Source organism: the organism of the source record quoted next, unplaced genomic scaffold, assembly GCF_019419815.1.
Source record: "Pyrus x bretschneideri cultivar Hongxiangsu unplaced genomic scaffold, Pyrus_bretschneideri_v1 Contig57, whole genome shotgun sequence".
Classification (NCBI taxonomy): Eukaryota; Viridiplantae; Streptophyta; class Magnoliopsida; order Rosales; family Rosaceae; genus Pyrus; species Pyrus x bretschneideri.
This window is the reverse complement of record NW_025999795.1, coordinates 126,594-142,512: the sequence shown is the minus strand read 5'-3', so window position 1 is coordinate 142,512 and position 15,919 is coordinate 126,594. Positions and strand designations below refer to the sequence as shown.

Sequence of the window (15,919 nt, the reverse complement as noted above, 5' to 3'; positions counted from 1 at the left end):
TCTCTAAGGAGCAAGTTTGGCCAAGTCAAAATGTCAAATAGGCGTGGTTCGTCACAAAGATATGGATAATGAGTGCCACGGCAACGTCGAGTCAGACACGCGTAGGCAGCAGATTCGGGTGGGACAAATTATGTTGGTTTAAGACAAACATGAATCAAGCAAGTTGAATAATACAATATATTAATAAGAGTTGTAATCGTAGATTTGTGGTGTCTCCCGCTTTTGACCGGCGATCAAATATGGCCTTTTGGACATGAAAATGGCTGGTCTTGTTTTACTCGGTAAAGATGATGGTTGACGACGACACAGTGGCATAAGGATGAAATTTGCAATTTATGGGAATTTAGAGGGTTACTGAATTACAAGTTTAGTTTTTAGTGCCTTTTTTTTTACATAATAGATAGACAGGAGAGTAGAGAGTTTTATGTGGGGGTGGGTTCGGATCATGTTAGGACTAAATTTGAAGTGACCGGATTGGATTTGTTTTAAAATGCAATGGGACGGACCGTGCCAAATCCATGTATCCATTTACCTTTTTTTTTCATAATAGAATATTTAAATTGGTGTAAGTACCACTGCAACATCTGCTTCTCCTTTGTAAACCTTGCCTAGTACAGAGTCTAATTAGGAGAAAAGAACATTGCACACTCCTAATTTAGAAACCCAAGTCACTCTGCAATCCCAACCAAACCACACAAACAACAAAATTAGAGTTTAAAACTTGAGGGTGAAAAAAGGTAATAGAAAATGCCTTGGGGTGAAAAAGAGAGAGAAAGAGTAACTTGTTGCTAAAGCAATGAAGGCTTTCATCTTAAACAACACAATGTGGATTGATAAGTAACAGAAAGGTTACACACAAAATAAGTTGTGAGGATTTGATTTCTAATGTGTACTTTTAATACTTATGTATGCTCCGAAGGGATGGGACTGAGACCTTGTGTTAAATAAAAACAACTTCTGAAAAGATAAAAAGGTCTTATATTGATTGAAGAACCTTTCGGTATAATGTAACATTACATATTTCATATTTCTTGAAGGAAATAATGTTAAATAAATCAATTTACAACTCTGTACGTAAACAAGCTTGGGTTCTACCATAAAGCTTTCCCCAACAGTAGAAACCAGAACTTCGTACAAAAACAAATAAAAAAACAAATTGTAGCTAATTTACATCTAAGATTTCCGAACCATCACAACTTGTCGTCTCAAAGATTCCGAAATTTAGTGACTTATGGCAAACTTCCTATAGATTAAACATGACTTTGATGGCGTCACCCCCACGAGCACTGGTAGCAAAGGCTTCTTCCACCTCCTTCTCGGTAAATCCAAACCGGTGAGTAATAAGCGGTTTCACGTCGATCTTCCCACTTCTCAAAAAATCGAGGCAAAGTGGCCATGTGTTCTTGTACCGGAAAACACCAACCACATCAACCTCCCTCGCAGCAGCTGGAGTGAGAGGCACTGTCATCATGCCGTGTCCCATTCCGACAAGGCAGACTTTGCCGCCGGGACGAGTGGCGTTGAGACCCGTCGACATGGTTTTATTAAAACCCACACAATCAAAGGTCACATCCACCTCGGATTCCATGGCTTCTTTAATCTTGGCAACTTCGTCATCCAAATCCTCCATTTTTGTTGAAACTTTGACGGTGCCATCAGCGCCGACAGACTTTGCCATGGCTAAACGCTTGTCATCCATATCCACAATGACAATTCTTGGTGCCCCGAAAGCACGAGCGGCCAAAACTGAAACCAGACCAATAGGCCCTGCTCCGATGATCAGAACAGTTGTTTCGGGACCAACATTGGCTCGCCGACATGCATGAACTCCAACACTCAAGGGCTCACACATTGCCCCTTCCTCCAAGCTCACATTCTTTGGCAGCTTGAAGCATAGATCCGCAGGATGCACAATCTGTTAAAAACAGATGGTCATTATATACGGTCCTGATGCCATAGAATTCATATGTCAAAAAGGTTGAGAAAGTCGAAATTTATACCTGATTTGCCAAGGAACCATGAACCGGTGGGGTGGCGAAAAACTTCATGTCGGGGCAAAGATTGTACTGCCCTCCTTTGCACTGCTGACACCGTGAGCAACTGATACCGGGCTCAACCGCCACCCGGTCACCAGGCACCAGATGCTTCACCTCGCTCCCAACTTTGTCTACGATCCCAGCACACTCATGTCCCATCACCATCGGCTCTTTAACCTCAAAATCCGCACATTTCATGGTCTTGAGGTAGTGAACATCGCTTCCACAAATACCAACCGCCTTAATCCGAATCCGGACATCATTGGGTCCTAAAATTAAGAAATCCCAAGAGAACAGGGGAGCAGCATATTAGCATCACTACAACGGTGAAAACCAAAAACCAAACACCGAAAAAAAATAACGATGAATTTAAAAGAAGGGAGAGAGGTAAATACCGATACTGGGGAGCTTGAAAGGTAGGATCTTGATGGTGTTGACATCAACAAGATAAGCAGCCATGTTTTCTTGCTGAACAGGTTTGGCTTTCTTAGCCAATCCATAAATCTTTTGCCCACCCTTACCCATAATGCTTTCGCTGTTTGCTTTGTGTTTTTTTTTCTTTCTGAAGTGTATTGCTTTCGCCGTTTGCTTTGTGTCTTCTGTGTTTGAAAGACAGAATGGTTGTGTTTTTTGATGGAGCAAGCTTGGCTGGGTGTGGTATTTATAGCAAACTTGAGAGTCTGATTTGGTAAAGTTGGTTTGTAAGTTGGATAAGCCAACCCTGGAACATTATCTAATTATTTTCAGAAATTAATAAATTTATTTAATTGTGGGACATTGCAGGGATGTTTCCTAGAAGGAGTGCTTTCACATTCTTACAAATTGTTGACACATATGCTAATTAAGTCAAAAAAATTGAAAAGTTTCGTTTTATATAATTACCAAGACTACTTTTCTGCAAAGCAATCCATTTTTAATACTGTTTTCCAAACAGCCTTTATATGTCATCAAGAAGACTAGCAATGACAGATTGGGGGAGGGGGTGTATCAAGAAACCTACAACCATGATCTACCGGACACACATAGAGAGTTATATGTGATCCTAGCAATTGGTCTCACTTATTTATCTTTTAGGTCATTTATGGTTAGTCAGACATAAGTTTTTCTCCGTAGTTAAGGATCAGATAAGTTGTAAATCAATGTCAATTCTCGACATAATCAACTCAGTATAATCAAAATATTGTAACTTGAGTGATTAAAACATTTTTTTGTGTTTCAATCCCCCTTCATAGTTAGTGATCACATATGTGGATGCAAAATTCCACCTTCTTGATCTTGGACAAAATTGCACCTACAAAACAATTAACACCTTAGGTCAAGGCCAAGAGCCTCACGCGCCCACAATGAATGGGAAGGGGGGGTTTTGGCCGAAGAACCTCCAATGCCAAAGTTAGAATTTAGAGAGAAAAAGTGTTTGTAGAGTTTTTGGAGTTTTACAAGAGTGTGGACCTCCTCTTTCAAGGAAAATGGAGTCCTATTTTTAGACCATGGCTGGCCCTCTTTGGAAGAGAGAGTGGCCGGCCCTTGGATGTTTTTTGGGGTGTAATGGTGATTAATTTGATGATTAATGGATTAATTAGGAATTAATCCATTAATTAGCCTAATTAATTTAATTTATAGGGAGGGTTTTGAAGGTTATGGAATGATTTCCTTGTAGAGGATATGGAGTAAAGATGGATGAGATAAATTTAAACTTGTTACCTATTTTGGGCACTCTTGACTCGGTTGATGGATGATTCTTCACTGCTAGTGTGTAGGAAACCGATGTGTCTCGAGGGTAATTTTATCCTCTTCACCTAAAAATCCACGTGTCGCCTCTTGATTATTTTTGGCTCCATAACATAGACTGCAAATGAGCATCAGTTCTAGACAGAATCAACTCATAGTATAACCGAGATCTTGTAACTTGAGTGATTAAAGCTTTTTTTGTTTTTTGTAATCGTGATTACAACATTTTCTTCGTACTCGAACTCATGTGTCTTCAATCCCCTTTCTCTAAAATTGTTTGTACAAAATAAAATAATAATCACTTTACACCTTTTTCTATTACTAGATTTAGAGCAAAGAACAAACCATCACGACCGCCATCCCCCACCTCCACCCCACATGTTTGACACTAAATTTCGCCGGAGTTCTAGCGTTATCCACAATTAACAAGTCCAATCCACACTTAGCGGAGACTTCTACCACATGCCGTCCATTAGTCTTGGACGGTGCATCCATTTTCCTAAGCTGCTAGCAGGAATTTTCCATTTGGATTATCCAAATATTTGGAGGCTGAAAGTGAGATTATTAAACGTTATCCAAATCAAGACAGTTGTAGCAATATCTAATAAGTTCGACTATGTCGGTTTGACGATCTAGGTTTGAGTATGTACTATGTACACGGTTTTGCTGTTAGTCATGCCCATGTTAGGTTTAGGTTTACTCAAAGTGGAATTTGGAATATGCTGTGTTGACCTTAAAAATTATCAAGCCTACGTGGCGCGTAGGCCGAGTAACTAATAAGCTAATTACGTCATTCGGTTGAAATGCGAGGCGTGCCAACTCGTCGGCCGAGGAGTAAAATTTGTTGATGTTGCGTTGAGCGCGTTGTTGACTTTTTTATCTTGCGACTGCAGCCGAGGAAGGAACAAATCTCAGCCTTTGGATTCTCGAGCCTGAAGACAAGGCTGCTAGTTCTGCGAAGTTCACAAATCGTCGGCACCGGATTCGGTCACAGTGATTATATTCGTGAGAGTATAAGCACGTTGAATCGACACTAGACTGTACGGACACAAGTATTCAAAGGTGATGTATGTCTTGATGGTGAATGTGGTTCTGCCGTTAGAATGCCGAACTCTGAAACTCACTTATGAGTATCTAATCATAAAATCACTCGGCGTTCAATGCACCGAATGTCGTAACTCGTAATACCTTACTTCGCCGAGAAGGCTAATAAGATGACCTCTGCCAATAAGGATTCGGAAACCCTTCTCGACCGAGACTTGGATTGGTAACCAGTCGGCCTCAACGCAGTGCTGTTTATCCAAACTGAAGGTGTTCCTCGGTCGACTGATTCTACGGCAACAGTGCTATTTATCCAAACTGAAGATGTTTGCCGGTTGCCTTCACAGTGCTGTTTATCCAAACTGAAGATGTGTCAGCAGGAAAAAGAAAATAAAAAATCTCAAGATGTTTGAGAGGTTTTGCGCAGGGCAGTTGTGTGTTGAGTTGGAGGTCCCTTCCATGTTGCACGACTTCTTGTATTTATAGTGAAGTCTCTGCTCGCAGCCTGATGGCTGATGGTATTTGTAGAATTCAATTGCAACTCAAACTCTTTGATAAGCCAATCCCTTTGCTAATAATTATCACAACATGAATTGGTGCTAGTAAGGCAACATATTCGAAACGCCTAATGCCAACCACTTGCACTAGAACTCTCATTAATTTCAAACCCTCCATGCTGCTTAGCGGCTAAATCCTCCACGTGTATGTGAATTATGTATGTCGCAAACACCTGCAATTTAATTGCAATGCCAACCCCTGAAAGCCTTATCACATCCCATTAATGTTACCAAGCCTAGGCTACCTAGGCTTCCTATCTTATCGCCTTTAAAGTCATCCATCCATGCATGCATCTTGACCCTTCTTTCTTGAATACCAGCTTTGCAGCATATCCACACGTCCACACACATCCACACACATCCCAACTCAATTTAAACTATACCACTTGCTTCAGGATATAATTCGCACCCTATTTACTTGGTTGAAAAAGATGCTAGGATAATTCATATTAAAAGATAATTATTATGATAAAAACCATAATATTATCCTTTAATAATGACAAAAATTATCTCTACTTTTCCATCCGATGATTGAGAGCTATGTTCACTCAACGACCTTGATTGCACGGATCGATGGTGTAAATTTGGATCCAAACAGCTGCCCTCCTTCAGTTTATTCCAAACTGTTTAATTATCCTTACAGCAAATACTTTGAGATTCAAATAATTGTGGAGTTATGTCATGGGCTTCCTTCCCTTGACTTCATATCTTTGAACTAAACAAAATTGTCGACAGGACAAAAAACAGAAGGTAACATTATAGTTGAACGGAAGCAAACTGCAAAATTAAAATACATGGTAACAGGACAAAACAGTAGTATTATAAAAAATACATAATAATATGTGATAAGTTTAAAATACTGTCATTTTAACGTCCTGGTTATGTGGTCCTATTCAACATTCCTAACACCATTTTAATTGTTGTTGGGCATTATTTTCATCTACCTTAGTATCCGAGTAAACCCTAGCCATGGCATCCCCAAAATACCTGACTATAATCTGCTCGAACGAGTAGGTAGAGCTAACAAGCAGGTAAGCATGCAAGAATGCTTTTTTCCTTTTTGGATCAAGTAGGTGAGAGATGTGGCTAAAAATTTGAGTAAGGGGCCAAAATAATCATTTTGTTTCTTTCATGTAGTTCAATATTCTAATTGATAGGGTGTTGAGGTTATACGCATAACTCAGGATTCGAAACTTACCTGTTCTCTAACTTAATGTAATCAATAGTGACAAAAAAAAAAAAAAAATCTTGCCCTCCTCTCAATAATAGTAATTTAAAAAAAAAAAAAAAGAATAATTATCTTGTTTTAGAAGTTATCTTTTTCTTTTGTTATCTTTCCTGGGATTCCTTTAACGCCTGAATTAAATATATTTTTGGTCGGTTAGCAAAATCTATTAGCCATTCTGTGAAGTAATGACTCCCACCATCCATTATCAACTAACAAAAACCGACCAAAAACCTAATTATTTAGTAACAGTTGGTTGGTCCCTGTGTAGCCAGGCTTAAACACGAGATGTGCTCTCTGTGTTGCCAGCAAGCCTTAGGGTTTCTGGCACGCGTCCAAGGTAGGTGACGACTGACTAATTCCCGCGTCAGAAATATGTGGGATTGAATTCGGTGACCGTTGAGTTGCAACGCTCCTGAAGTTTCTTCAAAGGAGCCGTTGTACGTCAACAATGGATAATGAGGTGCCACGTACACGGTGTACCTTCAGACACACGCGTATGAAACATAATATATTGGGAAATTTGTTTTAGTGGTCCCTCTTACAAAATCTTTCCTCTCATTTACACCGTCTTTTCATATGGGTGTATTTTTTATCGTGATCCTCGAGTGCTGATGATATTTATTTTTACATTTATTTTAATTTAAATTTTGAAAGTTATATTCAGTATATATATCTCGAATTATATTGGTGAGTATTATCATCATATAAGAACGGTGCGCAAAAATATTTCTTTTTTCATATATGCAACATACAAATAATGTTTTACACTAATTTACTCCAAAATGATAGGATTTTTGACCAGATAATATAATGGGTTGAAGAGAAATACCCTAACCATTAGGAGAATTCACCACTTAAACTCAATATGGTGAAAAGAGAAATGCTAAGGAGACTCTCACAAAGTGAGACTCCCTGTGGACTTTCTGCCACATCACTGTTTAATGTTAATTTCGATACCAACATTATAAAACATTGTGACAAAGAGTTCATAAAGACTTTCGTTTTTTTTATTTTTTTATTTTAAATCTCTGTAACATATCTCTGGTGAAAATATCAACAACATCAATAGAGCTTATTACCATTTTGAAAATACCGACGAGGAATATCAACGCATTGACGATATTAACAAAGAACAAGTTGATTGTCTCTCCCAAAGATCACAGACGGTCTTTGTCAATATTGTCGATGCATCTATGTCGTCGATGTATTGGATAGCTCAGTGATGAGCATATTGACTAAGCAAGGCTACATGAAAATACATTTTTGTCGATTCTTTACAAGTTCCCTAAAATATGTATAAGAGATCATAGTGGGAGGATGTGAAGTTCAAGTTTGGCGTGAGGCGATTAGATGGACGGGATTTGGGCCGGATCTTCGTGGTTTGGCAACTAGTAAGTCCAAATAAAAATTTTAAGGGTTAATGTTTAATTTGTAGTATATAATTAGGGTTCTTGTAATTTAAAAAGGTGAAAATATTGATCGTTTAATTTGATATCTCCTAAACTATGAGTGAAACTCACTATGTCACTATAAACTCATTTTCGTGTCACTTAACTCTAACTCTACTAACTCAATTTTTATGTATCACTTTATCTTGTTTCGTTACCCTCGCCAAATACTCTACCAACTTTTATAACATGTCACCTATGTGAGCTACTTTACGCTAACATGTAATCAAGTCATTGCCACAAGTACTAATGAGTTTAACATTTAAAATTGTTTATAAAACTAATTGAAACTCACATTTTCTTAAATAAAAAAAAGGGACCAGTTGCTGGTCAAGTTAAAACATTCCATTATTTCGGAGGCCGGGAAAACTCAAGGGCTCACACTTCACCCCAATCGATGAAGCCTCAACACTTAAGACATGTATTCTACAAGCCAAAAAGCTTTGAGTCCATTCGTGTTTGGCAGTGAGCCGAACTTTGTTGCAAATATTTTGACTCACTCAAGACACCAACTGATCATTCTTAGATTTCTAGTTGTGCTAGGTATGCATTATGTTTAGACTTCGTTTGTACATAAAGGCTTTGCTCTTTAACTATTTTTCGTTTTAGAAAATAAATATTAGATTATATTAACCCTCAAAAGTAGTATTGGACAACCGTGGTTAACACAAAAGTATTAGGTTTACAACTTTAGGGATAAAAGAAAAAGTAAAAGAAAATGCCTTGGGGTGAAAAAGGAGAGAGGAAAGAGTAACTTGCAATTTAAGTGATAAAGAATGTTCATCTTGTGTGTTAAGATTTGAATTATCTTTGATTATAATTATAGTGGCCGATTTAGGTGGCCAATTTCTCTAACTTAATAGGTTGGGTTTGTGATAATTTGTAAAATGGTTAGGAATTAAGATTCTCATCATCTTTGGTAAAATCAAATCCACCGCGTAGATATTCATAAACTGCTCTACCATATGCTGCTCATACAGCAGCAGGAAATGCTATTGGAACAATAATAACTCAAGGTATATATTTTCTACACTAATAGAAGTACGTCTATATTTCTGCATGACGATGTGTCTAGTACTCTCATCGATGGTCCAAAGGAACTGAAACAAGGCCAACAGACTCGTGTCAAATGAAAACAACTTCAGCGGAAAAAAGACTTATATTGAAGAAGTTTTAGTTACATACATAGTTCATATATATTGACGGACTCATGTTAAAAATAAGGGAAGCTATACTACACTGGTGCATGCCGAGATCTAATAAAGGTATACAATGGTCCCTGTACAACAAGAAGTTTCCCCGAACTTTAGAACAAGACCATTCTTCATCCGAGATGATGACTTCCAAATTTCCAAACCATCACAAACTTGTCCCCTCAAACAATCCGAAATTCTGCAACTTCATGGTTGATTTGCTATAGAGTAAACATGACTTTAATGGCGTTGCCCCCCCGAGCACTGGTTGCAAAAGCTTCTTCTACCTCCTTCTCGGTAAAACCAAACCGGTGGGTAATAAGCGGCTTCACGTTGATCTTCCCGTTTCTCAAAAACTCAAGGCAAAGCGGCCATGTATTCTTGTAACGAAAAACTCCAACCACATCAACCTCCCTGGCAGCAGCGGGAGTGAGAGGGACTGTCATCACCCCGTGTCCCATTCCGACAAGGCAAACTTTGCCGCCGGGACGAGTGGCATTGAGGCCCGTAGACATGGTTTTGTTGAATCCTACACAGTCGAAGGTCACATCAACTTCGGATCCCATAGCTTCTTTAATCTTGGCAACTTCGTCATCTAAGTCCTCCATTTTGGTCGAAACTTTGACCGTGCCATCGGCGCCGAGAGATTTTGCCATGGCTAAACGCCTGTCATCCATATCTACGATGACAATTCTTGGTGCTCCGAAAGCACGAGCAGCCAGCACGGAAACCAGCCCGATCGGCCCTGCGCCGACGATCAGAACAGTTGTTTCGGGACTAACATTGGCTCGCCGACAAGCGTGAACCCCAACACTCAAGGGCTCACACATTGCCCCTTCTTCCAAGCTCACATTTTCTGGCAATTTAAAGCACAGATCCGCGGGGTGCACAATCTGATTCGCCAATGAACCATGAACAGGTGGGGTGGCGAAAAACTTCATGTCAGGGCATAGATTGTAGCGGCCGCCTTTGCACTGCTGGCAATGTGCGCAGCTGATGCCGGGTTCAACAGCCACACGATCACCAGGCACCAGATGCTTCACCTCGCTCCCAACTTTGTCTACGATCCCAGCACACTCATGTCCGATCACCATCGGATCCTTAACCTGAAAATCCCCACATTTCATGGTCTTGAGGTAGTGAATATCACTTCCGCAAATGCCAACAGCCTTAATCCGAATTCGAACATCATTCGGTCCTAAAATTAAGAAATCCCAAGAAACAGGAGAGCAAGATGTTAGCCAATACTTCAACGAAACTTGAAAACTGAAAATCAAAAACCGAAAAAACACTAGCGATGAAAATAAAAGTAGGGAGATAAGTACATACCAATAGCGGGGAGCTTGAAAGGTAGGATCTTGATGGTGTTAACATCAACGAGCCAAGCAGCCATGTTTTCCTGCTCAGCAGGTTTGGCGTCTCTAACAACGCCATTGCAGGATTGGCCTCCCTTACCCATTTTTTACTTTCGGTTTTTTCTAAAGTGTGTTTCTAAGACACAAACTACTACTTCTCCTAACAAAATAGACACAAATAGAACAAAAGACACGGATAAACGGAATGAACGGACTTGTTTGATTTCTTGATGAAAATAGAGTGGCTACGGGGTGGTATTTATATTAGTTTAGGAAGCCTGTGAAGCTGCAAAATCACCTGCTGTAAGTTTATAGAATCTATCTCACATGGCCAAGTAGTGGTTGTCACGGCTGTTTCCTGGGGAACCTAATTTAACGTGCATCTTGAATTATTCTGAAATCTTTCGTTGTGAATGTTATGTTGTTACGTGGAGAAATTAATTTATTCTTATCATATATATTTATCATTTAACATGTATCTTGGATAATTATAGGAATTTTTCATTGTAACTGTTACATTATTACGTGAATAAATTAATTCATTCTTATCATAATACGTGTATATTTATCATAGTTTTGTCATCTACTCATGTTATAATCTATAAATTAATAATATAACGTGGCGGTATGAATGTCACACCCCAAAAATTTGGATTTGGATGGAGCGATTTGTTCTCAAGTATATTCCCATTAGTTACAATCACACTTTTGGGGTACATGCGTCTCTTGCTTGAATTGGGATTGGTATCTCCTCTTGAGAGAAACTACTTTATGCATCTCAAATGTCATTCGTGAATTGGCTTCATATGCAGTTACCAGTGTTTAAAATATCCGAAAAATTAAGGATCAATATGGAAAGAGAAAGTGAAATGCCTTACTATATATCATCGATATTTATGATTCAGTACAGAAAATTTACCGGAATTCATTACAGATTTCGAACTTTTGAACTTTTTAGAAAATTTTCTCTAATTTCGACTAAATATGAATGAGTTGATACACTCATCGCATTGCAAATTACCATAATTTCTATCAAAGACAACTGACATCGATATATCGATATTTTAAACAACAGCCGTTGCTATGTGCCATGGACGTTCTTCTCGATTTTGGGAGCCTAACCAGTTTATATTTCTTCAACCACAAAATAACGTTAGAGATAAATTTTCGCCTAGCTTGTAGGAACTTGAAAGCAGTCAATTTTTTTATTTATAAAATAAATCTATTATTATATTCGCCTCATCTTCTATGCAAGTCCAATTTAAAACTCCTCTTTTACAATTATGACCACGAATGAAGAGGGATATCATTTAGGAAAGTGTTATTGGCATTCTAAAAATCTCATTTTAAATTTCTTATAAATGTATCTTTCTTTTCTAATATAAAAAATTTAAAATATAAAATAAAAATTTTAAAATACTAATAACAATTCTCATCGTTTAAACATAATGTCAACTACTAAACAGCCGAATATTAAGTGGAGTGCAAGATGCGCGATGGTGTTGGTGTAGGGACCACCTACAATTAAAATCAACGGATGTGAGGGAACTGCTGAATCGATTCCACGGCATGCAGAGTCAGATTGACGTGGAATTCGTCCTCTTTATCCATCAGTTGGGTCCCACGTCGATTCAAGTTGGGGTAGGTAGTTGAGTAATTTCGAGCTTAATTAAGATTAGCGTTGGAAGCCCATGAATCTTGATATGGAATCCGATCGAATATTCCTTTTTTCTTCCTTGGAAGGAAAGTCTTATTTGTTAATTAGGTTATCACAAATATTTGCACCAGCCACTGGTTAGAACTACAGTTTATTTGTATTTGTTTTCATTTGTAAGAAAAAGGTGTTATGTTAAATTTCCCTGAATTATTAAGACTAACTTATTGTGAGGTTAAGTATACTCTCTCACTTGTTTGTGTAGAATATCAAAATATGACTAGTTCATTGTGAGGTGTAGCTAAATCTCCCACTCTTAGTGTAGATAATATCGAATTAGAAAACTATCAATTTTTTTAATCAAAATGGTCATTGAGATTGACATAACTCCTCGCTTTGGTCATCGAGATTGAAAATCGATAGAAATTGCACTTCGGTTTGTAGACTGCCAATCATTTTGTCATTTCGTAAAAAATTTATGTTAAATGAAAAAACAAGTGGAAGGGTTGATTAGACAAAAACACTCTCAATTTCATAGAGACTTTTCACATAATGACCAAAATAATAGATGGTGAACAAACTCAATTACCACTTCTATCGATTTTCAATCTCAATGACCACACATAAATTATGTTAGTCTCATTAACCATTGTGATTAAAAAACAAGGGGAAGTGTTATTGACACTCCAAAAATCTCAATACGCTCCTCACAAATGTATTTTTCTTTCCCAATATAGAAAGTTTGGAGTGTAAAATGAGATTTTTGGAATACCAATAACAATTCCCAAAACAAAATAATATTTGTTTTAGCCAATGAAATAAATGTATGATTTATTTATCTAACTTTTTGTCGGCAAAAGACTGATTAATAAAATCAATATAGTCAAATTACTAAAATATTTATCCCAAACTTTTGCAATGGCAATGTCAACACCCAACCAACCAACTCTTAAACTAATAACCGTCGGATAATATACCAGAAAACAAAATAAACGGTCGGCTGGGTTCTTCTGTTTGCAGCCCTAATTTTCTGGCGCATGAAAGATGACGAAGTTTCTTTGAAGTGCAGCATCAGCATGTGAAGTTTATCAATTCAAGTCCAGCATGAAAGTCATAGAGGCGGTCAACAATTGTATCCCAGAAATCATAATAACATACGCCAGGGCAACAACTGTCGCTAATGAGGCTCCCCTGCCCACCATACGGCACCCTAAGCCACCACACCAGCCACCGCTTCTGTCTCGCGTTCCGTCTTTCTTCTCAAATCGATCCCCGATTCGATGTACTTACGGTAAAAATTGAATAGAAGAAGATTTTTTTTTAATACATCAATATTTTTACATTAAAGGAATGAGAAGTTTGGCTAAACCATACAATGAACAATCTAATTTGGTATCAAATTCGCCATTCACGAGATTCAAACATAAGACCTCACTTTCAAGTGAAGAGGAATACCACGAGAATCGAATAAGATTTTACTAATCAATTTTTTTGTATATCTGAGGCCGTTTGGTTTGTTAATTATTTTGAGTTTTAAAAGAAATTAAAAAATTAAAACTCAAATTCAAAATTTAATAACTAAAAATAAGCAATTCTAGTTTTCATTAAAATTAATCATCTTCTGCGTTTTCAAAAAAATTGTAACAACTAAAAATGAATGTTAACTAAAAATACTTAGACGAAAATCGAGAGTAACCCACTTAAGGATCAGGACAAGCGAAGCCTAGATCCTGTTGAGGAAGAGTAAGAGAGGTAGTTTAATTACTCGATCATAGGGAGATGTAAAATTGCTTACTTAGTGCTTGCACTAAATAATGATTCGTGATTCCCATATAGCAATAGCAGTGCATCTAAACTGATGCTAAGAGCACAGATAGAGAAAAAAAGGGATTGATTTCGAACGACATGATATTGGATACGATAGATGGCAGAATAACTCGAATGTGGGACCATGATTTTTCTAGGCTCATGACATAGGGGTGGTTAGAATGATGCGTAAGGCCTCAGAGTAAGATTAGAGCTACACAGGTATTCCGGATCAGACTACCACAGGCCAAAGGTAACCCTTCATGACTCCATTAGCTCTAAGGCCATTAAAGATATTACTTGTCGCCCAAGTAAGGAAACCCTAATTCAAGTCAAATAAGGCTATCTTAAGAATTAGGCAATGTAATCATAATATTCGGAAAATTGAATATCTTATCCTAGATATTCTCCTGTTAAATAGGGATTGCTCTCTCAATATCTCATAAATATCTTACCCTGTGTATTTATTTGGGACTTCGCTTTGATCATCTAATAGCTACAACACACATTCTTTCCGCACATATTCTTTCAAGCGTAGACATGGAAAGACATCTCTTACGCACCTTCGTCTACGCGTAGACATGGAAAAACATCTCTTACACACCTAAGCCAAGGCACCTTCGTCAATGATGTATTTTGATGTCATACACATCATAGATACTCATTTCTTCAACAATACCAGTGATTTGATTCTCCAATCCCAGAGATATGTAGGCAATCCGATATGGAATCAATCACACGCATAGCCAACCCCATTCACCCTTCGACAGAGTTCATGGGTCATTTCGACTGAAGACTGTCTTCGTCCACAGATGTGCGAGAATTTAGTTCCAACATCGAAGATCAACTTGACAAGTCTAAATCGAACATCAAGGTCCACACAACATAGGTTTGGGCTCTCAACTCGGATTTGGGCTCGTAATATGTTTTTCTCTTCGAAAATGGTGTCATGTGTCAAACTCACTGATAATTTGTGATCTATGGGTTTTATAGGTTAAATTCCTTTGTTTGCTATGTCAAATTTGGATTTTCATTTTTGAGGATATTATGTAGTTTTGTTATTTTCCTCGCAAGTTTCACATAGGATTCCTAGCAAGTCTTGGTTTTAGGTAAACAATAAAAACATTTTTTTTCTTGGTGATATAGCATTGTCTTTCATATTATTCAATCAAAACCTTGAAGAATTTTCGGGCTTGTTTGGTATTCTATTTGAAATTTTTTATCATTTCTCAAAACATTTCATCTTACGACTTAAACTAAATAAAGAGATCTAAAAAGAGGGGGTTGCAGGAGAGGGAGAAAGAGGAGAGAGAAGGAAAGAAAGTAAGAGATGATTGAAGGAAAGAGAAAAAAGAGAGAGGATAGGATGAGATAGAGAGGAAGAAGAGTGAGAGAAATAACCAAGACAATGAAGAGAGCGGATTGGAAGAAAGACGAAAAAGGTAAAAAAAACAGAGGAGAGAGAAAGAAGAAAAGAGAGAGAGAGAGAGAGAGAGAGAGAGAGAGAGAGATTTGAAGTGAGAGAGGAGGAGGGAGAGAAAAGAAATGAATGAGTTTTAAGTTTAAAAACTCTAAAAACTCACTTTTTATGTTTTTAGAGAATATATTATATTTTTTAGTTAGTTTTGAGTTCAGTTTTTGAAAATAGTCCTACTAAACAAGTTTTTAAGGCCTAAAACTTGAAAATTATTTATGAGTTTAAAAAGTTAAATTAAAGTAGACTACCAAACAAACCCTTCTTTTCTTACTCTTTCCTACCGTTCTATTAATAATTCGGGCTATAGCAACGAATTTTGTGACCGCGGCTCACGAACCGTGGCATTTTGGTTCAATAGCCACCCTTCTTGGGCAATAACCCTGGAATTTCTCGCTC

The 15,919-nt window shown here is 37.7% G+C and overlaps 2 protein-coding genes across 2 annotated transcripts; both read right to left on the bottom strand.

The window, feature by feature from the left end:
- Positions 1-958: 958 nt before the first annotated feature.
- LOC103933316 (sorbitol dehydrogenase-like) lies at positions 959-2,593 on the bottom strand. The gene is made up of 3 exons (XM_009343006.3): positions 2,432-2,593; positions 2,001-2,305; positions 959-1,915 (listed from the first exon to the last, which is right to left on the bottom strand). Exons 1-3 carry the CDS (start codon positions 2,559-2,561, stop codon positions 1,244-1,246), a joined length of 1,107 nt encoding a protein of 368 aa, XP_009341281.2. The 5' UTR covers positions 2,562-2,593; the 3' UTR covers positions 959-1,243.
- A 6,585-nt stretch (positions 2,594-9,178) lies between these two features.
- Positions 9,179-10,826, bottom strand: LOC103933317 (sorbitol dehydrogenase). The gene is made up of 2 exons (XM_009343007.3): positions 10,561-10,826; positions 9,179-10,429 (listed from the first exon to the last, which is right to left on the bottom strand). Exons 1-2 carry the CDS (start codon positions 10,688-10,690, stop codon positions 9,453-9,455), a joined length of 1,107 nt encoding a protein of 368 aa, XP_009341282.1. The 5' UTR covers positions 10,691-10,826; the 3' UTR covers positions 9,179-9,452.
- Positions 10,827-15,919: the final 5,093 nt, after the last annotated feature.